Raw genomic sequence first — 27,658 nt, 5'->3', positions numbered from 1 at the left:
GTAGATTAATACATTAATTAAATTAGGGTTTAAAGGTATCGATGAGAATCTATAATATGTTCGAAAAAGAATTCTTTCTGTGACAATAGGCTTAGAAATATTATTTTGATATTAGAATAAAAGTAATGACTTTTTATTTATTCGAAAATATAAATAAAATATCTATAATCGGCGATGCCATGTTGATACATACCCCCTTTCACGTGACATTCAAAATTCCAGCAAGTCTCTATTTATACGATCAAGTAGAAAGGATCGATATCGGGTGTGTGTTTTTGTGTATGTATGTGTGTGGCAAATTACAAAAATTTAGATAATATTTGTTGACCGATATGTTACAAATCGCGAGTGTTGCACGAAAGACTGTTAATCGGCGTAATATATATATCTCTCTCTCTCTTTCTCTTTTACTCATTTTTTAATTTTGTTTTCTCTCAGCTCAATACCTTTAACTCTAAATCTACCGAAATTTTATCATTCGTTGAAATTTTCTATATAAACTATATAAATTGGTCATTTTGACCGGTTATGGTAGATTTAGTGTCAAATTAATCATCGAAATATATATTTTTTTCTTAGCACCACGAGATAAGAGAAAGGAAAGATAGTCGGAGAGTTGATTGTTAATATGTTGCTTGATAAAGCGTCGAACGTTGACGATGTGCCAAAAGGGATAAATCCCTTTTACTTCTTCCTCTTTCTTCTCCTTTTCTCTCAACAATGTTGGCAGGGAACCAGACCGGTCTCGTCACAGTTCATACACTTCAAGGCAACGAATTCAACGGTGAAGTCGTTGCGCAGAACGGATCTCTTGCTGCCGTTGCAAACGGGACAGACCAGCAGTCGATAATTTCCGCAAAACAGGCACGAAGGACACGCGCCGTCGCTCTGTAACGCAAGAAAATTGGTTTGGAGATGATTATTGCTTTACACAAAAATAAAACAAAGAAAAAAAGCGAAGCTCTCGATGCGTGACCCCGTACACGTGAAATTCAAGCTGGTTTGGCGATCGAGGAGGTTGCAAAAAGGATTTTTTTCTTTAAATCGTACGAGTGGACGGTATCAAGGACGAAAAGTAATCGTTTGATTAATAAACCAAAAGGAAAAAGAAGTATTGCGATAAAGTGAGTATGGATGAAATTACAAATGAAAATAAACGAAAAAGATCAACCTTTTTACACGTACACTTGGTATGTACATTCTTTTGGTATTTATGATGTTCTACTTTTTAAGTTAATTAAATTCAAAAAGAAAATTAATAAAAACAAATACGAGATTTTTAAAAAATCTAAAAAATATACACAAAAGTTATAGAGTTACAATGAATATTTTATATCTTACAATTAGTATATTCGCAAATTTAAGTTTTTGTTTGTCATATCAATATCATTTCATACATAATGAGAATATTTGTGATCTAATAATTTTAAGCTTTTAATATTAAAAAAAAAAATAAAATTAGAAGTTGGAAAAAAATTTGCATTGAAACTGTTATACATAGATGTGAATAACCTTTGCGTGCTACAAAGTGAATTTTCTTTGTGTACGATACCAAAATCTACGAATGCAAGTCTATAAAATGAAAGAAGTGTAGAGGGGAAGAAAAGTAGATGGTAGGGTGGAGGATGGGGATAGATAGCCGACGGATAAAAGTGAAAGGACCGGTACAACCTTGCGTTCGTTGGAATGGCTACGTTCTCTGTCTTTATTTCTTCTCTATATGATTGTGTTTGTATACGTGAATATGTGGGTGTAGCTGGACATGTTTTGCTGCACAGGTTTCTTTACGATCCAGTTATACCTGCTTCGAATAGTTCCTTCATATAAGAAGGTTTATAAACATCCTAAGCGAATTAACATTATTCCACGTAGCTTGAATAGTTTCGTTCAATCGTGATAAGAAATGTTACAAAACGTTCTTATACATTTTGTTAATATTAAATATGAATATTTATAAAAAAAAACTAATATATTAAATTTTATCTTAGTATCTTTGGATGAATTATTTTTATCTTTCCTATGAAAATCGATAACGATTGAAAGCAAATGGAATAGCAGGGGTATAATAGATCTAATAATACTCTTATATTATCACCATCTTTTGCAAGAGATGTTTGACCAACACATGTTTGCGGTCAAAGATTGCGCGATTGGTAGATGCCGGTGGTCGTTCGATTCTTTAGAAAGTATTTGTTCGACACTTTCACTGTCGTCGTAAAAGAGAAATGACTCGACGATTCTCTTCTCTTTTTTCTTTCGCTACAACGACGATCACGATTTGTTAAATTAAGCGTTGTATTACGTCGCTTTTTTGCAATTAAAGATGATATTAAAAGAAGATCATCGGAAACAAAAAATCGATATTTTGATATTATGTATGAAAATAAACAAGAATGTATTTCATGAAGAAAAGTGTCCTTCGCATTAATTAAAACGGTTGTAGTGGGTTCTTGTTACGATAATTATTTCCTTTTTATGTAAAATATCCTTTCAATTGTAAATGAATCGTCTGATTATTCTGCTTTTGCAATGTAATAACGTTAGGATGTCACGTTCCGAAAAGTATTTCCATTGATACGAATATGCAACTTTCTCGAAGAACTGTTGTTGAGTAAGAAAACGCCTAAAACTTTCACCAAATTCACCGATGTTAACTTCTTCCTTTTTTCTCTTTTTTTTTTTTTTTCTTCATTTTTATTCGCGAATTTCAATCTCATTTTTCTCTTGTATGTCATTCCGATGGAATAACTTAATACTTCTTTAATTTTTTTCAATATCATATCACCAAGTATTTTCTATTAAAAGTTATAAAATTTTATTGATTATATACGTATATATTTACAGATCTCACAAATCGAAAAAGAATTGAAGAAAGTAATAAAGCTTCATTATTTTATTTCGTTACGAGACAGTAAAAAAAAATAAAAATAAAAACAATGAGATCTCCAATGCTTGTAAGTAAGAATAAGTCAGGAAACAGATAATTAGTATGTTAGACAAGATGAATTAGATAGTTATTCATCCAGTTTCTCCGTTTGTTTCGAACAATTTCTTATCTTAAATTACCTGATAAGGTTTAAGCATTCGACGTAATTCTCCGGATTCGTTGAGCCGTTCAACGGTGTCAGCATCCTGAAAAGAATAAAAAGAAAACAAATATGAGGAAGAAAATAAAAAATGCTGAGATTAGATTAAATGACAGTAAAAGTGTTGAATAATCCGTAAAATAAAAGTAAATATCAGAAAGTTAGGTACATGCAACAGCAATTAATTTGCCATCCCATCGAAATTGTAGTTTTATCAAAGAAAAAAAATATTTCTGCGAAAATGTAATAATCGACGAAGAAGATAATCATTTATTAAGTTGTTTTCGCGAAAGCTATAAGCTTACATTTAATTATCTCAAGCTTGTTTCATCAGTAACAGCAGAGTATTATTTCAAGAAAATCAAATCGCATAGAGGAACACTGGAATGTAAGAACGGAAGAATTTCTCCTTGATAAAACGTCATTACAAAGAGAACGATTTTAATGCGAATCGTGAATGAAAGAAACATTTTGTTTACCGTACCATACGAAAGTCTCGCTTAATTCTTTTCGATTCGTTCAACTCAATCTGGTTGTTCGTACCACTGATTCTATACAAATGATTTATTTTTGATTGTTCAAAGAAGTGTCTTAAAGGACGAAAACTATCATCTACGTTTCTCCGTCGTAATGTAAATAATTGTGTGACGTTGTAAGATAGGAATGTTGGCCGGATTTAATACATACATATTTATGCATGTATATGTGTGTATAAACAACGTTTACACCGGGACAACAGATCGAGTCAATACAGGCGCAAACGAATAAACCCTCTCCCCCCCTCTCTCTATCTCTCTCTCTCTCTATCACTCTTTCTATTTAACTATCTTTCTCTTCCTCTCTTCTTCTCCTTTCCGCAATGGCCTTGGATCGAATAGCTTGTGACATTTCACTTACTCGTATATCTACTCTCCCGACAACTCTCGCGATTGGCCGCATCGAGAGTACCGATACACGAATGAACGTCCAAGAGAGACAAAACTAGTTCTCCTTCTCTTTCTATTTCTCTCTGTTACTCTTTGTCTTATTCTTGTCTACGAAGAGGAGATCGAACCTTACTATTACCGTTTCTAGTTTTGTTTTGCTTATTCCTTCGAATCCAATCCGAGTCGTATCTGGACCGAAGCAGACATTGAGACTGTCTATGAATACTTTACGAAGACCAAGTAAACTGGCTGACTGATGACTGGTTTATCTTCTTATGTACACACATAGTAAACGTGATCCTATTTAAACTCTTTGACTAATAATTGTGAATCTCTTTTTTAGAATTGAATACTTGGAGAAAACTTGCTACTATAAGGTAAAGGGTTAAAAGTTAATATTAGACTAGTACTACTTTTAATTTTTTTATTTATATTGTTTTATTTTATGACACTATTAAGATATATCTTTTTTCGTTTTTTAACATGCATACATATTTAATTTTTTTTTTTGCGTGTTTTACATGTTGCATGCTTCGAATTATAATTATTGATTTATGATGTAAATAAATTCCAATAGGACAAGATCACGTATAACTTGTAATACTATACTTTTAACTTTTGATATGAATTATATGGCAAACTACATCGTGTACGTATGTGTGAGTAAAATATACTCTCCGAAAAATTTTAACGTCCCTTATATTGAACATACCCTTCCTAATCTTCTTGTTGTCACCTCGACATCCTAAATTTTTCAAACCTTATTTATCTATTCCTTTCCCCTTGTGCTTTAATCTTGCTCTCCCTTGTATCTACTGTTAGAGGAATTTTGCGAGATCATTGACACCAAACAGTAGACTCGCCATTTATTAAATATTCCCTGTTTTCCTTTTTAATCTTACTTTTTCTATACTTTTTTCCATTTTAGATTATCCTTCGTTTTACCTCCGACATTTCGAATAAAAGTTCTGAAAGCCTTTAAAGTAAATTCCGTAAAAAAACAGAATAGTTGAATTACAACTTCTTTTACGACTCGAAATACGAATTCTTAATTGTTTTTTTACGTTTATCTCTTACAGGTATGCGAATCATTTTAATTTTATGAGTTACCTGAGTCTAACTACATTAACACGATTTAACTATTTTCGTTGTTATATTAACGCAGTCAATTATGAAGATCTTGATTAAAATGTTTCAGCTAATAGAATGAAATGACAGTAACAATCTGTGGTGTTATACCATAATTTATTACCACCAAATTATAATTGAATCAATAACGTCGACAAGTTAAGCAAATCTTCACTTTGTTACATGAATAACTCGTATATATCTATACGAATGAATTAATGCTGAAACATAGCCCGCATGATCATGCTTGAACAATTGTTAGAACTCTTCATTCGTCTCAAATAAAAATCTACAATAGAGATTTTTGTTTTTTCGATGGAGTGAATAGTTTTATAATTTAATTATGAATGGCGACGAATAAATGAAAAAGAGAAGATAATTTTAATATTTAAATACGATTTCTATGATATTTGTATCTTTTACATCAGATTATTTTAATCAGATTAATTCAGTTAGTAATTTCCTAGAGTAAATGTAAGAATCTTTTTATCTAATTTTGGTAAATAATTTTTATACCAGTCAAATTATCGCTAAAATCGAACAAAGTTTTTCTTCAGCTTTCACACTTGAACAATTTTAGAAATGGTATTCTAGCTTTAGCGAGAATGGATTACAATTAGCTTTAAGTGCACAGAACGTTCTGCTTTTCGAAGAACACAGAAAAGCTTAGAAAAGTTAGATATTAAACCTCGAGTGTGTTAAGGGAGACATGTTCCCGGCTCCCGTTGGAAGAACCTACCTGCGAATTCTTATACATTCGTTTAGCGTGACGCTGCTTTCTAAAAAATTAACGTGGAGAAAATATTGGCCGTCGGGATTTAATCAAAATTTATGCCACGATTTCCGCCGGATTATAAATGATTTGTTAATAGTAAAGAATCGTGTAATAGGATCTTTTCAGCAGTGTTTTCTTTAATAAATTACAATTTCTTTACCCTGATAATGATAATTCAACGAATTAAATCATGAAATATTGTTGTCAAAATATTATCACTTACTCTTTTTCTCTATTACTTTATAGGAATATAAGATTATCGAGACATTATATAAAATTAAAATTAATTATTAGCATTTACACATTAATATTTAAAATCTTTAAAAAAGATATCAATAACAGCGCATTCGTTTTTCGTTTACTATTTTCTTCAGCAATACAAGGATAACAAATGAAAGAGTTGACGATAAATTACTTCAAACGAATATGACACCAAGATCGGGTATTCTTTAATCTTTTTAAAACAGCTGGAGATTAGGTTGCAAAAGCGACGACGAGTTGTACGCGGCCAATATGGTACGTTCAAAACCACCCAACAAACTATAAAACTTTCATCGTGCAGAGATGCACATTTTAAGTTGAAAGTGTTAGCGATGTTTCCTAAACATTTGTCATGCTACTTTAAGACTCTGTTTACTTTTACTTCTGAATGATCACCGCAAAAAATTATTGACTGAACGGTAAAAAAAGATTGATGGAAAATTCTACGAAAGTTCGTCGAAGGAAAGTTGATCTCGAACCGGTTTTTCGTTAAAAACGATTTAATCCGCAGTTTCGATCAATAATTCAGGCAAAATTAAAATTCAATTTGCGTAGAGTTTTAAAACTGTATTTCCAAACGAGTTTCAATTATTTTCAACATATTCCATGCGGTTAATTACTTAACAACGTGTATCTCATGTTTTTACTGCTTCGATAACATTGAAGTTTGAAAAAGATTAAAGTTGGAAAAAGATTGAAGTAGCCAATACTGTTCTCTTGTATTAGATTTCGTCCTCGATCTCACTTTAAACTGGCATCGATCACGATGGTGAGTATAGTATGGCACAGTGTACGAGTAGTCGCTTATCTTTGACATTTCACGTTGGTCTTTTTTTCTCTTTCTTTCTTTTTCGACTTTCACGACGACGAATATTCACGATTGCTTAACACAGGATTGGCCTTGCCTTTTGCGCGAGTCTTCAGCTCGCTCATTGAAAATTTATTTGAAACTGGGGACATTGTGTAAGGATTATCAAAAGTATTTCACGAATAGAAAATACAAATATTAATTAAGAGAACTGACTGAATCTTGAATTTCAATATTACGTCTCTCTTGTCAAAGAAGAAAATAATGAGATTTGTTTTTCTCTTAGTCATTGTTTTTCGACTTAAAAAAATAGAATCTTACGTAATTCTTTCGATAGTTAGCAAACGTATAAAGGGCTTATTTATCGCATTTATGAATATATTGAAAGTTGACGTTATTGAAAATATCGTTTTGTTAGTCGTGAAAATTGTCAATATTTGATGATAAAAGAGAAAAGAAAAAGTATTTTCTTTTTCTAAGAAATTTAATAGCCCATAGTCATCACTTTCCTTCAACAAAATGTGTTTTAGTTGTCTTTAAGTTATTCGATTTCTCGAAATAATCAGATCCGTTAATAATATACGAGATCTTGAAAGGTAAGAAGCGACATGAAAACCGTAAAGAATGTCGAATGCAGATCCGACAAACGATCACTGACACACACTCGATTCACGTCATTATCCAGAAGTACTTATATTGAATGCGGAGAACACATAATCAATCGAAACCAATCGGATTTCTTATCATTTTATATTGAAATTACGATCACGTTGAATGTTTAAGCTTGATTCAACTAAATCAATCGATTCTTTTTCTCGTTCGACTTGTTTCGGTAGAATTAAATTGTAAATGTTGATTAATCTGTAATGAAACATTCCTTATTGTCTTATATACATATTATCAAAAGATTGTAACAATTTTATTCGATTTTTATTAAGTAGTTCGAAGTTGGTTAAACGATAAGTTTTATTGGTAAAATGATACGCATTAAAATAATGAGCGTTACGATCAAAATAGTCGATGACCGAGGAAAAAATCTTAAGATGAGATTAGAATACGATATGTGTAATGTGTTGATGTCATAACAAACTCGTAAAGATCTGACGTACGACGACAGTCATTTATACTGAACAAAATAAAATGCGTTAAAAAAAAAAATCGCAAATAGGAGATAAGAAAACCTACACGAACGAAATTAAAAAATTATTGGTAATATGTAATATTTGCTTAAATTAAATTTGTTAATATTATTCATCTAATTATAAGTTACATTCTACGTAATAACACATAAAATGCGAAAAAAAATGGATAATTTTATCAGGATTTGATTCTACTTCTCATTGCATTTGTCATTCGAGACTTCTCACGAGATAAAAAAATACTTTTATTCGCATGACCTTCGCATTCTTTTTTATCCGCTGTTTTAAATTTCATATCTGTTCTTCCTCTCGAAACGAAGGTTATCGAAAAAGTAATGAAACGTAAAGTGAATTAATTAAGCTTGAAAGATATCATCGAAGGAATCGCTGATAGTGAAGGCTAATATTGAAATATGTCTAATATATAAGTGTAGTAAGTAAACTTATCAGATTACATCTTCTTTATCGATCTTTGAATTCTATTTAATAAAATACGTTTGAAGAAACTTCCGTAGGTTTTAATCTAATAATAAGATAAATAAAACTGAGGCAGAATCAATTTTTCGTTGTTTTTTTTTTTATCTATTTTATTATCATTGTGATAATAATACGATTGGATAAACTCATGTGAATAATTTAAAATTCTTTAAGTATATATTATAATTTAAAAAAAACTTACTCCAATGTACTGTCCACCGACGAAAAGCTGTGGCACTTGAATCGCCGTGCAACCTATTCTATCTCTCAACTCTGTTTGCAGTTCAGCACTGCGAAAGAGATCTTTCTCCTCATATTTCACCATGTGCGTGTTCAGAATCTGCTTTACCTTCATGCAATTGTAGAACGTTAGTCTGACGATGCCGGATGAAGTGGTGTAAACCACAACTTTACCCTCTTCCTTTGCCTTGTAAGCCTGAAAATGAAAACAAATGGATGTAATAAACGATCGAGAAAAAAAGAGAAGAAAAACAGAACAAGTCTGAAAATAAATTCAAACACAAATATCGTGAAGTTGGATTACATCCTTGACATGTTTTATCATTTAATTAATAGCATCTCATAACAAATCCATTGGGGACAATAAATTCCATTGACTTAAACATTCCATGTCGTTTAAAATCCAAATTCCACTTGTCATTTTAAGGATTAACATCTGCGATAATTTGATGATCTAGAAAGAGTTCTTTTCATTTTAATTTCAATTTTAATGAACGTAGGAAAAATATGGGAATAAATTAATGAAAGAATGAGGAAAAATAACTGAAATGATTTAAAAATAAAAACTTGTTACTTGAAAAATATAACCTTGTAGATAATCTTATTGTTAAATAATATTCTTTTAAGCATATGTAATAATTCAAATATTTTTTAATTAATCGAATATTTAACTATAATTTAATCAAAATAATTACAATGTCAAATAAAACAGCGAAAATTTCCTATTATATACGTATATCTAAATCACATTTCATTATATGTATAATCCAGGATGTTAATAAATCTCAAATGTATTGTTAAAGGATTGATTATTATGAAATATCGGAAATTGAATGTATTTCGGGTGCAATATTAAAAATGAAAATGTTCGAACAATATTGTTCAATCCATTGCTAAGAATTGTGCGTTTAGGTAAAAAAATAATTAAAAGAGTCATTGCAATGATAATTCTTTGTAAGCTTAGCAAAAGAAAGGAATAAAGTAAAACAGCAAAAAAAATTAATATTTTTTGTTAAAGTAAAAAGTGTTCCTCCTTGTGTATACATAAATTCATAATTGGCTAGAAAAAGGAAAGAAAAAAAGAGATTCATCAAACTTATCTAGTCTATCAATCAACGAGACAATATTCCTGTTACTCTTTTTGTTCGTCTCCAATTTATCATAGCCGTCAAGACAATATTCAATTCAGTGTCAATGTACGAAATTTAATCAACACTCGATTGATCGTAAAACAGATAGGTCTTTATTCTTATTTATTCATCCATCGCATGAACGATATCTTTAAAAAACGTTTTACCTTTTTTCACTTGTTAGTAAGAAACAATTATAAAAAAGTATCTCTCGAGAAATTAGTTATGAAGTATTTAAATAACTTTTTTAAAGCAATTATATCCTACTATTACTTTCAATCGCATTGATTTCGCTGCATAGCATATTGTCTTTACTTTCGAAAATAATGATTTCGTCTAACTACTAACAAGTATAGGCATTATATTTTACGACAATGAATTTTCGTTTCTATTTCTCTCTGCTCTGAATAATCGTAAGAATATCGCGTAATACGAGTCGCTTCGTTAATTTTCGCAATTCTCTTTGCGTCTTCATGACTCCGTGAAACACGAGGAAGGTTTCGTGAATATTCGCTCTTCGAGCTATGCATTTTTTATGTTATAACTATCATAAGCGGACGACTAACGGTTGTCGCGATAAAATCATAAAACGAGCTAAGTAAGTCTTTTAAAGTGTTCTGACCAAGATCATTAGATTACAGTTATACTATAATGCAATTTTTCTCTACAAAGTTTTGTTTGCGTGCTATAATTTTCATGATCACTTAAATGCGATACAAGAGATGAGTAAATAAATAAAAACGTGTAAGAGAAGCACTCTTTAAAACCTTCGATCTTGTCAAGAATATTAAAGAGATCGTTTGCTCTCTCTCTTCTTAGAATACGATCAATCATAGTTTCCTTTTCTCCTTTAAAATATGATCTTCTCGATAAGGATAAAGTTTACAATAAATGAATAATCAGATTTTTTTTTTTTCAATCAAAATTACGTAAGGGAGTTTGAAAAATTTAAAGTAAATAAAAGTTAGTATCGTCTATTGTCTTCTCCAAAAAGTGATTCAATCTTTTTGTATTCATCGTTAATCGAAGCTTCGTTAAACTCATACTACCATTTTTTTCAGTAATCATAAACGCTCGAATACCTTTTTACAGTTCGTCGATTCTATCGAACTTGCTTACACATTTCTAGTCGTGCTCAACATTGCATTGGCTTGACCTTTGCTTTGTTTTAAATCATACATATATTTAAAATAGCGCATTTATTTTCTACATATGACAAAACTTAATTACTTTTTTTTTTAATATTTGACAAAAAATTAACATCTTGTCGCACGATATGCAACAAGAAATATGATTTAAGCATCAAAAAATTATAATCATTTTTTATTCGTTATATACAAATTATTGATGTAGAAAAAACATTTACATATGTATATATAATAATTTAAATAAAATAATAATGAATATTTGTTATCGTTGTTAATTGTTTAGATGATACAACTATATACATGCAAATTTAAATCGTTATAACAAAAAAATGATTAATTGTAGTAGCATTAAATGTAAATAAAGAGGTCGACATAATGAAAAATGTATTTTTTTCTTACGTTTAATTCTTTGCTATGAGCTAACAACCAGGTTATTCATTTTCTACATAAATACTTTCTATTTCGTTCGTAACGTTATCCACGAGAGAGAAATAATAAAAGATATATTAAAAAGGATGCGAAGAGAATATGATTTTATTTAAAATTACTTTCACTGCATAAAAGGATGTAATAAGTGGCAATACATAACAGGTGCTATGATCGTTTATACAGATTATAATTTGCATAGCTATGTGCCCTGTTTCTAAGCTGTCCCATATTGTAATTTATAAATATGCATCTTAGTTTATTTGCATTTCAAGTTTAATGTAGGGAAGAATATTGAATAATCAAATAAATAGAGTCATCGGAAGATTTCAAGCGAAAGATAGATGTTTGAATCTAAAAAGGATGAAAAAAATTCTAAAATAGGGTTTGGAATTTTCTTCTGCATTGGGTTTATCGTATTCGAACAGATCGAAAAGCAAATGCACGTTATCCGATAAAAAATCTCATTTCTGCAGAACGTAGCGGGACTTCCAATTTGTAGTTACGTGCACCAGCTGGTTACAGAGCAAGAATACTGCTTAGAAATCGTTTGATACTCAGTCATCATGGATTCCTAGTTTCGTCGAGAAACGTATAATGAGTTTATAAATACAGATGTCTATCTCTATCCAGATCACTTCTTATATATATATTATGTCAAATATTCGTAATCGTTGTGATGATCCAACAATCTTAAAATAAATTCAAATAATAAACGTTACATCGTTACATAAATGAACAAATTCTGAAATGAAGAATTTCAATCAACAAAGTTTCCGATGAAGTATCAATTTCTGATTTTCTTTTTATAAATTGTCATATGACCGGTCGAGTTTTTATAAATATGCTATTTCATAAATAGAAACGTATAGAAATCGTTGGCTAGAAACGTGTATATACTGTCTCGGATTAAATCTATGGATTAAAAAAATTCAGAAAATTATAGAAATGAAATTATTAAACATTTTTCGCATGTAATTCGGCCTTTGCTACCCAATCACACATTTCACTGTATACCCTTTTCGTTTTAATAAAATGACACTTAAAGCTGTGATAAAAATAAAAAAGTATAATTTTCTCGAGTTATTAAGTTTGTCACAATTGAAATTAATTTCCCAACGATAGAGCAAATGTTTTCAATTAATTGAGATAGCTTTCAATGTTGTTCCATATTTTGCATCATTAATTTTAAATGTATACACGCTGATCGATTTTAGATTTCTCCAAGTTTACGCTCCGTAACATGAATTACGACACTTTTAAACAAGAAGAATTTACAATGTTCTACTCGTGCTTATCTCAAATATTAAATTATAGATAATGTTTTATATATATAAAATGAAAGGAGTGAAATGACCAATGATCTTTTCGAGATAATCGCATACGATTTCCTAGCTCATCCGAATCGTGATTCGCGACGATTAATTACACGAGAGTGACTCCAGCTGTGTAACATAAACAAATGGTGGAAAGGGTGGGAGGGGGCGGGAGGGAGTAGAACGATTTCTCCGTAACTGGGATAATGTTACAGGAGATCGGGTCGCCCACTGACCGGATTTTATTGTTACCTTGGAGCACGTGCTCCTAGAAAAAAGAACAAGATATAATGTATAAAAAGAATAAAATGAAATGTCAGGTATGCCAACTAACGAACAGAGAATCAAGAGAGATCTCCCACGGTCATACGCGGTCTCTTTTGTGATTAGTCTTCAAATATCTTTTCTAATTAGTTTTCCACATCACAGTTTTCTTTCTATGAACTTCTTTAACGACATTAAACACTTTGATATAGTCTGTGTTTTTAACTTGCGATGTTACCATTTATTAATTATACAAGATGTTTTTAAAGTGTAGATATATAGACGAAAATACGTATTTTCAAGAAATTCTCTCTTCTTTCAATAAAGTCATATTTAATTTGTGGTAGAAAAAAAAGCACAGTTAATGAGATTTCGTATGTTTTTAGGCATTAATGACACCGTGTATTATAGATTCGTCCAATGAAGATGTTTCCTAAAAGAATTTCGTTTAAAAGATGATTGACTAATATTTAAAAATAATTTCAAATGGCCAATGTTTCTGATTCAAATACATCGGACGTAATTTTACGACCAAGTTGAAAACTATTGCGATAAGATACGCACGAGCGAGTTCTTTACCGAGAAACCTGAAATCAATACGTTCTAAACAAAAAGAAAAATAAAAAGAAAGAGAATAGAAAGAGTCTCAACAGCACTAGATGATTAGCAGGAGAGCGTAGATACGGTAGCTGTTAGTACATTTCGTTTAACGAGAAAGAGAAAGGAAGAGAGGAAGATAGAAAGAAAGACAAAAAAAAAAGAGGACGATGAGAAGGAAAGAGGGAAAGAGAAGAGGAAGCGAGGGAGTTCTAGTTGTAATAGGACTTTGCGGGACGCTCTGTCATTTGCGTAATAACACGGCTTCAAGTACGTATATACGTACGTATGTATATGTCTGTATATGTGTATTAGTGTCTCTCTTTCTCTATCTTTAGCTCTTTGTGTTTGTGCACGCGTGCGCGCGTGTCTTGTCGATAAGAGAACCTTCGTGACAGGGTTATGTGAAAACGTACGAGATTTTCTTTCGAGAAAGGAAATCTACAAAAATAAAAAAAAAATCTATTCTATTTGAATCGTTCAAATATCTCGAAATAATCGACGTTAAAAATGATCCTTTCTATTGACTCGAGAAAAAATCGAATAAGTCGAAAGGAAAGAGAACGGAAGAAGGGAAAAGATGGAAGGAAGGAAAGAAAAGTAAGTAATCTCACGATCTTGCAACGAGGTCAAAAGTCTCCCTGGAGGTTCGACCGGTATATCGATGGAACGTGCGAGATCTTTCATTCGAAACGAATATTACAGAATGGTGAAAGCTCAAAAGAAATTTCTTCTTGAGTTTGACATCATCAAGATTTGAAGAATTAAATTAACATAAAGCAACTTGATGTAGGCAACGCAGTCATATCAAGACATAGAGCTTTGCCTTTTCTCTTATACTAAGTAAAATCTCTTATTTAAATTCTCGGTTCAAAGTTTATCAAAAAATATTTACGGAGAAAGTTCGGTGACACATTTCGATTATATTTCATCGCTAATCTTGCAGGTTTTCTGAAGTATTTTTGAGTTATGTTAAAGTATTGAAAATATTTATTGTAATATCGGCTGTATAATTAAATTACCGTTAGAACTATGAAAACTATATCCCTTGCAATACTTTCAGAATGAAATTAATAAAGACCTTGTATACCGATATACTATCATATTGAATAAATTTTCGATATGGGGGAGATACCAGCAATTCCGAAAATCAGATTTATTGAAACTTCATTTTCTTAAACATTTTATGACTTCAAAGGGAAACTTTGTAGGTTCAAGAAACATGCTTTTACTATGTCCCCTATGCCTGAACCAATTAATATCATGAGTTTTCTATAAAATGAAATGGAAATAATGATTTCCTGTACAAACTGGAATGTACGCTTCAATTAAAGAATGTAAAATATATAAATTTATATCACTTTCTAGTATTTTTATTTTTTTTAATTTAAATTTCTTATATATATTAAATTAATTTTATTAAATTATATATTATTTATTTTATATCAATTTTTTTTTATTTATAAGTTAAGTTTAATAATAGATTTCATTATGATTGTAATAAAATTATTCATTAATAATTAGTAGTAAAACAAAGTATTATAAATAATACATTATTAGTGAATGCAACACATTCGAGAAATAAATAAAATTTAAATAAGGCAAAGAAGAGCATGTAAAAAATAATTACTTTTTATATTAATTCGTCAGATATATTTGTATGTACATTTACTTTGGCACAACAGGTTGCTTCTAGAAGCAAAGTATCGATTTCTTTTTCTCTCCCTTTTTTGTTCTTTATTAGGGGAATCAAGTCTCACAATCAGTCGCACTATTTGTTAAATCCTTTTTACCATTTTTCTCTGTTTCTTTTATTTTGTTTACTCTGCACTTAAGATAATTAATAGTTCATTATTTTACTTATTTATATATATTTTCTTATTAAATGACAAATAATGTTAACATTACTTTTTGTAATCTTTTAGTTCGGTTTACTTTTATAACAATTTTTTAATTATTTATTTAAACAAGTTTTATAATAACAATAATTAGAAATTTGTATTTTAAGGAATGTAAATTAAACGCTCATGATAACCAGTAGATAAGAATTGTAGATGTTCCACAAACAAATATGCTTTATTATCTCGAAACGTTGAGGACAAATGTAGACTTGTCGTTGTTCGACCATCGAAGCTTTATTAAATTATTATTAAATAAAAATATCTCAAAATATGCTTACCTTCTTCAATTGACTCTCCAACTTAAACAGACTGTTAAATATAGCAGAGAGTATGTTTATCACAAATAATCGTATTGTTTCCATTTATTGTACCGATCTGATCATTTACTCTAAATTTATTTTCACGATTTTTCTAAAAATGTAAACACACAGCTAAATTAAGGTTAAATTACATCGAGTGAAACTGTCTTTTCATTGCTGTTCATTTGATTCTTCCTTTATTTTTTAATGATTATTCTGACATTAGAGAGTGTATCCTACTTTTGCTATAAATAAATTTACGTGCATAAGTAACACAAAAGAATAAATCGATTTAATCGACAACCGATATTTTACTAAATTATGTCACAGTTATACAATTTCCTTTCTAAAATTTTACAGACACACGTGCCACAAATATTATTTAGATTTGAATAAATGTTCAAAGTATATATGAAAATCTTCGTAACTTCATTTACAATATTAATAATGCATACTATGTATAATTTCATGAGTATTTATACATTAGAAACTATGGAAACTATTATTATCTTACCCTTCTTTCAAGTCCTTTCTTTGTTTCATTACTTCCTCGGCAACATATTATGCAATGGAATAATAACATAAATGCATTGTTTTGCTATTTACACGATTCTAATTAATTCTTAATAAATTGTTAAAATATACCATATAATCGAATAATTGAAAATATGTAATCGTTTTTCCCACGATGTATAACTCATATTTCATATTTCTCTCTTTAAGATAATATTTAAGGATTCAAAAAAAAAAAAAGAATACACTTTCTGTACAATATCAATAGGGACTTGGTGATAAAAAAAGAAGACACGAAAAAAATTTTTTGACTCGCAGCGACCTTTCACTTTTTCTTCGTCTAGACTATCTCTTACTAAATAGAATTTTATTTACCGTACTATGTGTGTCGAGGTACCTCATACAACTAAACGTAAAGTCATGCACTGCCAACGCGTAAGAATCTTTACCAATTATTTATATACTGTATTCGCTCGAAAGTCAGATTACAAGGAAGTAAATGTGAAGCGTGTTGCTGTTAACGTATAAGGACGATTAAACGTACGAACGATGCGTGAAGCATTTAATACATCGCGATTAGATGATCCTTTCATCAGTCTTCTCCTTCGTTCGCTTCATGACGTCTAAATAATGATCACATTTAATCTTGCTGGTTTATCATCATTTCAAACAAATAAAAACTATTATAACTTTAGAAAAATATAAAAATTACAGTGATTTAAATTCTGTGATTTTTGCTTTTTCCTCCTGTTCAGGCTATTTAGTCTGGGTGTAAGGATACGAGTGTTTTCTTACTTCCTCGTATGACCAGGCCACGTGTCGCTTTGGCCACGTTTATCTGGAGTTAATTGACAAAGGTAAGAGAACTCTCAAGCGTGCGTATTTGCGTTTATCCTTCTCTATTTATTCTATCTTAGAGTCACCATATAATCATGTAATTTCCTTCTGAAATAAAGTATTCGCTTGCCCAGCTTTTTTCTTAATTCCGTAAGAATTTTTATGCCGAGGAAAATTGTATTGTTACCGCCTAAACTTGTATACATTGATTTACTTATCCATTCCTATCTCACTCGTTCCTACGATAAAATTATTGCATATTCTGCTTATTCACGGCTTTAATAATTTAATAATTTCTTTCCTACTATTTTTCCTAAACACCTCCTATTTGGCATTGGCATTGACATTGAAAAATATTAATTCAGATAATTTCTTTTAACCATAAAAATAATCTTAAAAAATATTTACAACAATATTTAACACGTTTTATAAGTAAAACGAAAGATTTTGAAAAAATTAATTAATCGACACAAGGAAAAAGCGTAAACTACATTAACGTTATTAAGTGAAACTACTTTTACACGTGGGTGAAAACGAATACTACTCTACCAATCGATTCTTTCTTTAAAGCTTAGCTTTCACGATAACTCGCGAATCTAGAAAATGACTTTAGCGTAGTCGATAAATTAACATCCATAAGAAAGCTGCGAGAGAGCTTATAAACTTTACCTACATTTTAAGCAAGACCGCTTGGAACCACGACTCATCGCAAGTATGTACTACCTTTGATTCCCGTTATGACTTTTAGAATATTACGGTTTCCGTTATAGGTAAGAAGATGGACCGGTTTAAACCGGTCCCTGATTCTCCAAATTTGTAGGGCAGTTTCGCGAACGATGTTACATATTTTTTCATGTTATAATATATTTGTCAAAATATCAATATACGATAGATCGATAAATAATTCGTATCGCGATAGATAATGTCGATAGATTTATGATCGATCGAATACGTTTATACGATTCTATCACAATAAATTACATATTTCTTTACGATCATTTGTAATTGTTTCAAAACTGAACAAATAAGAAAATTTCCCAAAAGCCATATAAACTTGATAAAAGATTATTTGGGTCACGATTACGCTTCTATATTCTTATATTTAAATCAAAAATTATTATCACGATCAGGGATTCCAAAACGACTTGAATGGTCGTTTTTGTCGGTTATGGTTATGGATTACGGTTATGGTTACGATTCAATGCTCGGATTAATATTTTTTTCACTGCACCAGCTTCTGAGTAGAATGAAAGCTGCACAGGCCGATGCAATGCCGTTGGTCTTACTCTCTACTTTTCTCTCTTTTCCTGTTCAACAGGTTAAAGACGCTTTTCTTATATTTACAGAGACGTATACATCTCCTTCCCATTACTAATCGCTTAAACTTTCGAATATAATGAATAATTAGTTAGCAAATGAAGTTTCATAAGAAATACAGACTCCTATTTAATTCGTGTAAACAACATAAAAGGAATCGTTATAACCATATAATTTATTATATTCTATATATAATCCTCTTACGATGCATTCAATAATGATTACATTATAACGAAAACAGTTATCCAAGAAATTCTATGTATATATTTATATATATTTCTCTCTAATAAAATTATATAATTTTAACGAACGATTAAACAGTTCGATAAACTTCTCGATTACGAAGCTAAAAGATAAAGATGATAATAGACACTATAAACAAAAAAGTTTCCCCATAACGTTTAAGCTATTAATAATAAATGAAAATATGAATTAGAAGAAATGGTCGAATTAGCGATTTTAATTAAAGAGAAGAAAGAAATGTTAAAGTTCGAAAAGATATGCAAGAAAAATGAAACAATGATAATTCTTGTTGAATAATGAAAGATAGAGTGTAGCGAAATAAAGGGAAGAATTTTTGGATGAAAGCAGAATAAAAGAGGGAGAAGATGCACCAAACGTATCGAAGATGAGGAGGACAAAGTTGGCCGTTTGCCACCACCATCGTTCGTTATCGTAGCCGCGGTAACAGCGGCGGCCTCTTTGACCCGCTTTCTCTTTTCCCACCCGATTTGTCTCGTGAACATGCCTACCGCGTTTTCTTCAACCGGGAAACTCACAATACCAAGTATTACCACCTGCTGTAGCGACTCGCCACCGCGACGAGTCCGATTTCTTTTTGTCGCCTTCTATTCCAAGAATTTCTGGAAATGGTGAAAATAAAGAGAGCTGATAAAACAAAAAAAAAATAGAGGAAAAGAGAGAAAGAAGTGGATCTGATCGCATTTCTTTTTTAAAAAGGAGAGATTGTACATTACCACACAAAGAATTTATCGAAGCTCCATTTAATGATTTCTATTCTTCTAACAAAATTCATATTAATATTTACATACAATTTTTACTGTTTATAATTTTAATTGATTTACAATACGATTTAAATGATAAATAAACAAACAAATGAAAATATAATATTATATGTAGTTTTCCACGATTTATACACAGACATTAAATATAATATTTTCAAGATCATACATACAATTCATGCATAAATTTGCACTCGATGTGTATTCATGAATGAGAAATCATTATTTAATTACGTATAAGACATTTAAAATCTACTTTTTTTTTCCTTACATAGTTATCTCATATTTTCTATCGAAAGTAATAAAATATATACGCTCGAGTAGTCATTGTTATTAAAGTTTTCACGTTTTCAACATAAACTCGGGTATACAACGATAAAGAAAGCGTTTGAACATACGATTTACTTCCATCGAAATTGATACCGATGGTAATCTTTAAGAGTTGCAATGATCACACACATACACAATGAAAGTCTATAATAAAGTTATTGACAAATTAAATAGAGCAAATTCGATGTTGAGAAATAAAAGGTAGAAAGTTCCTTTTGATAAAATTCAGAGAAATCAAAGTATTTATTTTAATATATCAGACAAATACGAGTTTCTACGTAAGCGGACATTCACCCTTTCAGAAATGTTAACATACTTCATAGATCTAAAAATTCACGCTAATGAGAGAGGGAGAATACGTAGCTGCCAATACTTTCGTCATTGTATTCCGCGATCGTAAAGTCTAGTAATTTCTCTATAATTGTCAATAAAAAACACGATAGCAGATGTGTCCGTAGTATATATTTAAACATAAATATAAGATTAGGGTCGATCTAGAAAGAATGAAAAGGTGCCTTTACGGATTCAGTTTTAGATCACAGTTTCTATTTCGCGTTTACTGTCGTTAACTGCAATGTTTGCCGTATATAGGTAGGTAGAAATTGTTGCAAGGTAACTGCACAAGCTATAGGTATTTATATCAGTGATTAAACTTCTTTTACGTGTGCGTATGATGGTGTAAGTAAAGGTGTTAGTACACTATACAGTCATTTATGACTCCGCATTTAATCTCGATTCTGAAATGTAATATCCGTTCTTACTCCTTCTTTGCTTACAATTAGTTTGAAACAGTTTATTCGAAAATTGACTTCAACTTTGTTAGACAGTAAAAAGGGAACTCAAAAAGTGATCTTTCTAAAGCGTTGTTCTATTTGGAAAAGCAACACTCACTAATTATATATATATTTATATAACATATTGTAACGTATAGTATATAGAATAACTTGTCGCTTGAAATATATGTTTAGTTATTATATTATATATATATAGATAATGATTACCAAATAAATTTTCAGGACAAGACTCTCAATAAATCGGAACTCGATGAAAGTTCTTTTTTTGTATTAAAAAATCTCAGAAGATTCGATAATATCGGGTCGCTATTAATTGTCGCCATTTATACGAGTGTTCATTATCCATCGTGAAAATATTTATTTTCAGCCGAGAATTGAAATTATCGACTTAATAGCTTTTGCCACAAGGGCTGTGTTCTAATTAATTCACATAGTCGTCGAGACATTTATTAAACGGAAGAAAAACATTTCAAGAGGATCGTGATGTCGTCAAAAACGACAAAAGTTCTTTAATTAAATTCTCGTGTAATAAAATGGGTCGACTGAATTCTTGTGGTTTACCAATCCTACGTTCCAGAATGAAAGATGTATATAAATACTTATTTACATACCTAGCTTCCGAATAGAAACTGAAGGTAACTGTAGACGTATTAAACCTGCATAGATATATAGACTACTATGTAATCAGAATATCATAGTAGCCTATCAATAAAAGTGTAACGTTTTAATTGTTGTCGTTGTGTAACCGTATATAATATCATTCGGTGAAACCTCGTGCGAGAATGTGCAAGGAGTGTAGCGATGCTTAATAACTTGGTATCCAATGACTGGAAGGGGAAGTTTATTAACCGGAGACACGTGTTCTCTCTTCGATCCTTAAACGTCTAACATAATTTACTATCACCCTGCGATAGTACCAAATCGGTAAAACGAATGCTTTTTACGGCTATTATGTTTCTTCGTTCGAAGAATAAATCACTTTACCTCGATAACTATCTAGCACAGTAACCACTGTTGAAAACGAGTTCGTTCATGGAAAAGCAAGGAAAGATTCGATATTTATCGAAGTGACTTTCGAATTTTTCAAACATTATCGATATTATTATAGTTGGTGTGAACCGTTCTAACGATTTTCTACAATTTTTCACGGTGAGTCTTATGCATCGGAGATTGCATAATCCGTTCTGGACAGCTGCACGGAAGTTAAAGAAACTAAAACGCGAGGAAGACGCGTAACAGATGTGAGAAGAATAATATAACTATTTATAATGGTAGTACATACGTGTATTAGTTATTAGAGCAAAATCAAGTGTTGCATTAACAAAGGGCACGTCGTCTTTTATTTTATCCTATGTTAAGACGAATTGATTTGTCGTATGTAAGTAACAAAATCTAATTTTTCATAATATTTCTAAAGAATCTTTGTTTCTTTCTTTTTTTCTCTCTCTCTCTCTTTCTATCTTGACTTCTTACATGTCGCTTACTATACCTCCAATACATTTATTTGATTTTATATTATGATTAATAGTATTCCATGCCAATTCATTGTACACGTTGTAACGTTAAAGAGAATTTTCTACGTCATTTTTAACCGAACGTTGCAAACTAATTTTCTATCTGCCTAGCTAGCTAGTGAGCGAACGAACGAACCAACAATCCACGCTCTGTAATTTCATGATGCGGGCCGCGAGAACGTTCGTACCTATATAATCTTCAGTACAATCGCGATAAAAAATTTGTGAAAGGACGAAAGGCAATGAGTGAACGAAGCTTCCGAAACACTATTAGAAATAAAAATAGCTAATTAATTCATAAAGGTATTTATTTTTAAATCAAATTTAAACAATAATAAGATGAAAAATGTGAAATATAAAATATATTCCATTATCTTTATAGAGCTGTTCATTGAAAAGTGATCAAACATAATCGAGAACGATTATCGAGATATAAAATTATGTAATTATCATATCTATGATCATGCGAATTTCTAATATTAAAATAAGCAAATTATTATCGCCTCGTACGATGTTCTCAACATTCGAATCGTTCTATTTAATCATCCTAATTAAAAATTTCGATCTCTAACGCATAAGAAAATTTCTTACCGATAATTTCTGTTTCTTTTCGATCATATAAAAAGAAAGTTAGAAAAAGAAGATACAAAAATAATGTCAAGAAAAGAAGAAGAAAGAAATACGAAACTCGAAGTCAGAACAAGCAATGTGTTTCTTCCTCGTGCCTTTGCCATAATATCGCTTTATCGGATCTACCGTTATGTCGATCCGTTCCGCATCGACAGTACGTACGATCGTCGTTTACGCACGTCGTATAGCAACGTTCGCATAGCAACACACCGGAAACCTTTTGCTGTTGAAATCTTACTGAACAGCAAAAAAATGAAAGAGTTAAGCAAATGGTCCACCAAAAATTTCATCCTTACAATTAGATCGATAATCGATGAACGTATGAATATCAACCTCCAAAAGCTAATTCTACGGTTTACGTTTGATATGGTTTCTTATCAAATTTTAAAATTAAATCTTCTTCTTTATTTTAAATTTAAAATCAATTGATCTTTAGAATAATGTCTTTAGATTGATTAGAAAAGTTTAATGTTTATTTTTTACTAGATTTAATTTAATGAAATATAGTATAATTCGCGATGAAAAATTGCGACGTTTTCTCTTTCAACGTAACGACTAATTTTGTTTCATCATTTAGTCGATCGTACGAATTAGATAAATGTAATATCTCTTGAATGTCATCATTGAAATGCCAATAAGTAATCGTATCGAATTCATGTAAAGGCAGTATGAGTTATCTCAATGATATCACGTTGCTTGCTCACTTTAGCAAGCCAGTGGTTTGTCTGGTGAAACTGATTCGATCGTACGGTATCATCGGACGTTCATTGTATTTGTAATTTTTATACGTAAATGATCTGATTTCCATGAAAACAATTAATTAATCTACGGAAAAATATGTATAATAAAATTTATGGTCAAATCTTGAGTCTTACATATAATTACGATTTTATTTTTTTTTTTAGGACTGACTTTTACTATTCTCACGTTCAACGGTCGTGATTAAAAGCGGTTAGAAAATACAATTTATTACATCGGAAATCCTGTGGCACGACCTTATCTCTTAAATCAGTGCATGGAGCAAAATAATTATGTAATTAGGCGCATGTTTATTTTTCGAGTTAATGAGAGAATTGTCAAGAGTCGCGAGCATAAAAAAATGTATTAAATAAAGTATTTTAGGGTTTTCAAAAATTGTATATTTGAGAGAAAAGAAAGGAAAAAATATTTCTCCAATTTTCTATATCTTAATTTGTTACACCTCAAAATAGAACATCGAATTCCATGAATAATAACTAACTCCATGTTTGGTTCTCTAGGTCAACACACCGCATTTCACGCCCATTCAACATTCCATTTGTACAAAAGACCTTCGTGAATTCTACGCGTGTATTTATGTCTTCTTAAAACGAAATAACATTGGTTCAAAGTACACCGTAAAACGATCGAAACATTCTATCCGAAGCCAAAGTTAAGCTCAAAAGTATGGTATGAATTTAATTTCCAATTTGTAGTTACTCGGATCATATATCCAATTTTGTGGCCAAGTTCCAATTAAGTAATTTCTCAACGAATTAATTGGACTAATACAACTCGGTTATTACACGGTAGAACGTATGATGGACTTTATTAAATCGTACTTCGCAATTTCTAATGAAATTAATTTGCTAAATTAAAAGCGAATTTTTCTGAAAATGAAATTATATCAGAAGAAAAAAAAGAACTAAATAAATGTTACGATAAAATTTCGATTAACAAAATTGATTAAATACTAACCTTGGAAGATGGTTTTTGTAGAAAGGTTGCTATTCCAGCGCGAACTCTGTTTTTAACACCACGCACGGTTCCCTTGGCACTACGTATGGCTTCCCTTTCGAGAATCTTGTAACCAGCAAAGCACTCATCCGTTTCTTTTTCCCCGAGAGCTCCAGGTTCCTTAGATTCTTTATTTGTATCGTCATTGTTATCGTTTCTTAACTCGTTCAAGTGGAACTTGTAGAATCTGTCGTCATCGTAAACATACTTGTTGCCGCTCGATCGATTATAGTTCGCGTAGAACTCTACAGCAGCATTCTCTTGTTCTATTCTTTCCTGTTCTTGTTTTCTCTCTTCGTAGGTGCATTCTCGAACTACCGGAGAGGTAGTGCCACTACCGTTTTGATCAACGAAAAGCTCTGGACTCCTAATTCTTGGTGTTGAAGAAGCTTTTGACAAAGAGGAAGTTCTAGAAGGGGATGGAGAAACGCTAGGTGATGCTGATTCTTCTCTGAATAGATCGTCAGAGTTAGCCCGATGAACATCATTGAGTTCCTCGATCTCTTCCACTCGTTCTTCGGTATCCTTGACTACTCTTCCAAGATCATTACTTCTTGGACGTATACGTTCTTGATACTCCACGCTCTCTTGATCATTTTCGTTTGAAGATTTGGTCCCATTGACATTTCGTGAAACTATACTACCGTTAAGCTCGCCACCGTTTAAAGAATCGCAGCTGATGTTACTCTCATTATCGTCGCTATCTAATTCAGCGCCGCTACTAGTAAGTAAACTACCGGTAAGATCGTGTTTTCCTACAGATAGTATAACCCTGGTACCACCTCCGATATCCTTGTTTATATTTTTCTTCTTGGGTAAAGGAGGAGGTGTACCATCCAAGTCGCTGCAAGTTCCACTATCCAAGGTATCGCTAGGTGAACACTGTCCACTGGACATCACCATGGTGTTAAGTGGATTTTGAAAAGAATTGTAATAAATGCAGCTGCTAGATCGATTGGTCAAGGGAGAAGAATTCGGTGTCTCCGATGTCGCGCGTTGCACCATAACTTCGTTATTCTTCTTACGATTATTGTTGTTGTTGTTGTTGTTGTTGTTACTGTTATTTTTATTCTTGTCGGTTTGATCGTTATTGTTCGCGGTGTCCTGCTCGTACGAGCAAATTTTCTTATCTCTTGAGGTGTCACCTCCTACACTAATTCTCACACAACCTTCACCAACAACACCACTCTCGCGAAGGTTCTCGTTCACAAGATTTGTCGCACTCACCAACACAGCACCGTCGCGCTCCGCTACGGGCGAACGTTCGCACGTTACTCCGTTATTCTTCTCGTTTCCGTCCAAGGTCAATCTTACCGCTGATATCACCTTCCCGTTTTTATCCCCATCCGGATTAATCTTGATCTTGACTATATGTGACGCTTGCTGTAGTTGATGTTGATGTTGTTGCTCTTGATGCTGGACGATGGTCTGCCTACCGTAGCCGTTGGAGGTTTGTATTTCCGGGACTCGTCTCTTGATACTTGCCGTAGGATCCACGGCCCGAGAACCAACGAATACCGTTGCTCCAGCACCTGTACTCAAAGCTGGAGAAGATGGAGGGGAAGCTGTCCGGATTGACACAGTCTGCCGAGCGACTTGGTTACCATCTCGACTCTGAGTCTTCGCCGGTAGTGGTGGTAGAACGGTCATCGTGCTAACCTCGTCCATACGTACCTACATTCGAAAGCACTTTGCTCTTGTAGATCGATATTTATATTTACCTTTTCCTTACTACTACCTTTGTTTACTCTTATTCTTCTTCTTATCTTTTCCTTTCTCTTTCTTTTTCTCACTCCCTCTCTTTTTTTTCTCTTTCTGTTTCTATATCAAAGTTAAAAATGAAACAATGGAATTCAAACATAAAAATTAACTATTTATAATCGTTATTTAATATTTTTAAATATTGATTATAATATTAGAAATGTGTTTATAAAATCTATATAATCGATTTAAGTTTAACACTGCTATAATATATATCATGTTAATTCTTCTATCTATTAGCACACGACTCCAGTTCCCTTTCTCCTTCGGTTCTACCATTCTGTCGAGAAGGAACACTAACCAAATCGGCCTTCTCTCATTGACCTTTCCTTTCTCCGTGAATCACTTACCTGCTAGCAATGTCCAAAACACATATTTCAATGATGACGCGTAAACACGTCGAACTTTCAACAATGTCAATTACATGTTATCCATGTGAAAATAATTAACGCGGAATTTGAAAGTTAAGGAACTTAACTAGGCAAACTATGAAACAATTATAACTTTGTTAATGTAACGTAATAATGTCACAGAACACATGACAATGCTTTGACGAACATACTATACTGCATAAAACGGATTATGAAGTAAATAAATCCAATGCAAGTCATAGAATCATATCTTTTTTTATAAAAAGCTATCAATCAAAAACATATCTAACTATTAAATATATTGAAAAAAATCCATCCTTTTAAATAAAGAAACAAAACTTTAATCGATTTTGAAATAGTTTAAACTCATTGTCAGTAAACATCTTCATTGAAATATCATAAAAAAAAGAGTTCCATGTTCTGGAGAAAAACGGAAATGTTTCAATTACTTTGATAGTAAAACAGCTGCTTGTACCTGCAGCGGAGAGGAGGAGAGAGTGAGAAAAAGAAAGAAAAAAATCAAGATAGATAGAGGGAGAAAGAGAGATTAGCGAGCACTCCACTTACGGACTGCATATGTGTATCAAGAGTTACGCATAGTAAAGCCAGTTGACTCGAGTCCGACGAGTAGTAGACGATGAGGAACGCGACGGAGAAGAGAATGAAGACAACGAAGACGACAGTGAGGACGAAGAAGACGAAGAACGAAAACGACGACGACGACGACGACGATGAAAACGACGACGACGACGATGACGATGACGGCCAACAGCAACGGTTCACAGCGCGGGGCCGTCAGTAACTGTACTGAATGCTGCTGACACTCACTCATGCAGTCGCCCGTCTTGGGTGGGGACCGAGACTACTCTCGGGGCCCGTGCGACTTGAGAAAG

General features: G+C 31.8%; 1 protein-coding gene across 1 annotated transcript; it reads right to left on the bottom strand.

The window, feature by feature from the left end:
* Positions 1 to 150: 150 nt before the first annotated feature.
* LOC106785692 (glutaredoxin domain-containing cysteine-rich protein CG31559-like) lies at positions 151 to 27,658 on the bottom strand. The gene is made up of 5 exons (XM_014746353.1): positions 27,333 to 27,658; positions 24,595 to 26,307; positions 8,803 to 9,036; positions 3,067 to 3,132; positions 151 to 888 (listed from the first exon to the last, which is right to left on the bottom strand). The coding sequence occupies exons 1-5, from the start codon at positions 27,339 to 27,341 to the stop codon at positions 715 to 717; spliced, it is 2,196 nt and encodes a 731-aa protein (XP_014601839.1). The 5' UTR covers positions 27,342 to 27,658; the 3' UTR covers positions 151 to 714.

This window comes from Polistes canadensis, unplaced genomic scaffold (assembly GCF_001313835.1).
Source record: "Polistes canadensis isolate GaletaPanama2010 unplaced genomic scaffold, ASM131383v1 scaffold_2, whole genome shotgun sequence".
Taxonomy (NCBI): Eukaryota; Metazoa; Arthropoda; class Insecta; order Hymenoptera; family Vespidae; genus Polistes; species Polistes canadensis.
Note: the sequence above shows the minus strand (reverse complement) of the source record. Positions and strands in the feature narration are given on the sequence as shown.

Bases quoted from the DNA above. Each gene is read 5' to 3' on its own strand.
- LOC106785692 (XM_014746353.1), bottom strand. The intron at 9,037-24,594 runs GTTAGTATTTAA...TTTCATTTTCAG, and splicing joins TACAAAAACCATCTTCCAAG to GCTTACAAGGCAAAGGAAGA. The intron at 3,133-8,802 runs GTAAGTTTTTTT...TATTCTTTTCAG, and splicing joins TCGGTGGACAGTACATTGGA to GATGCTGACACCGTTGAACG.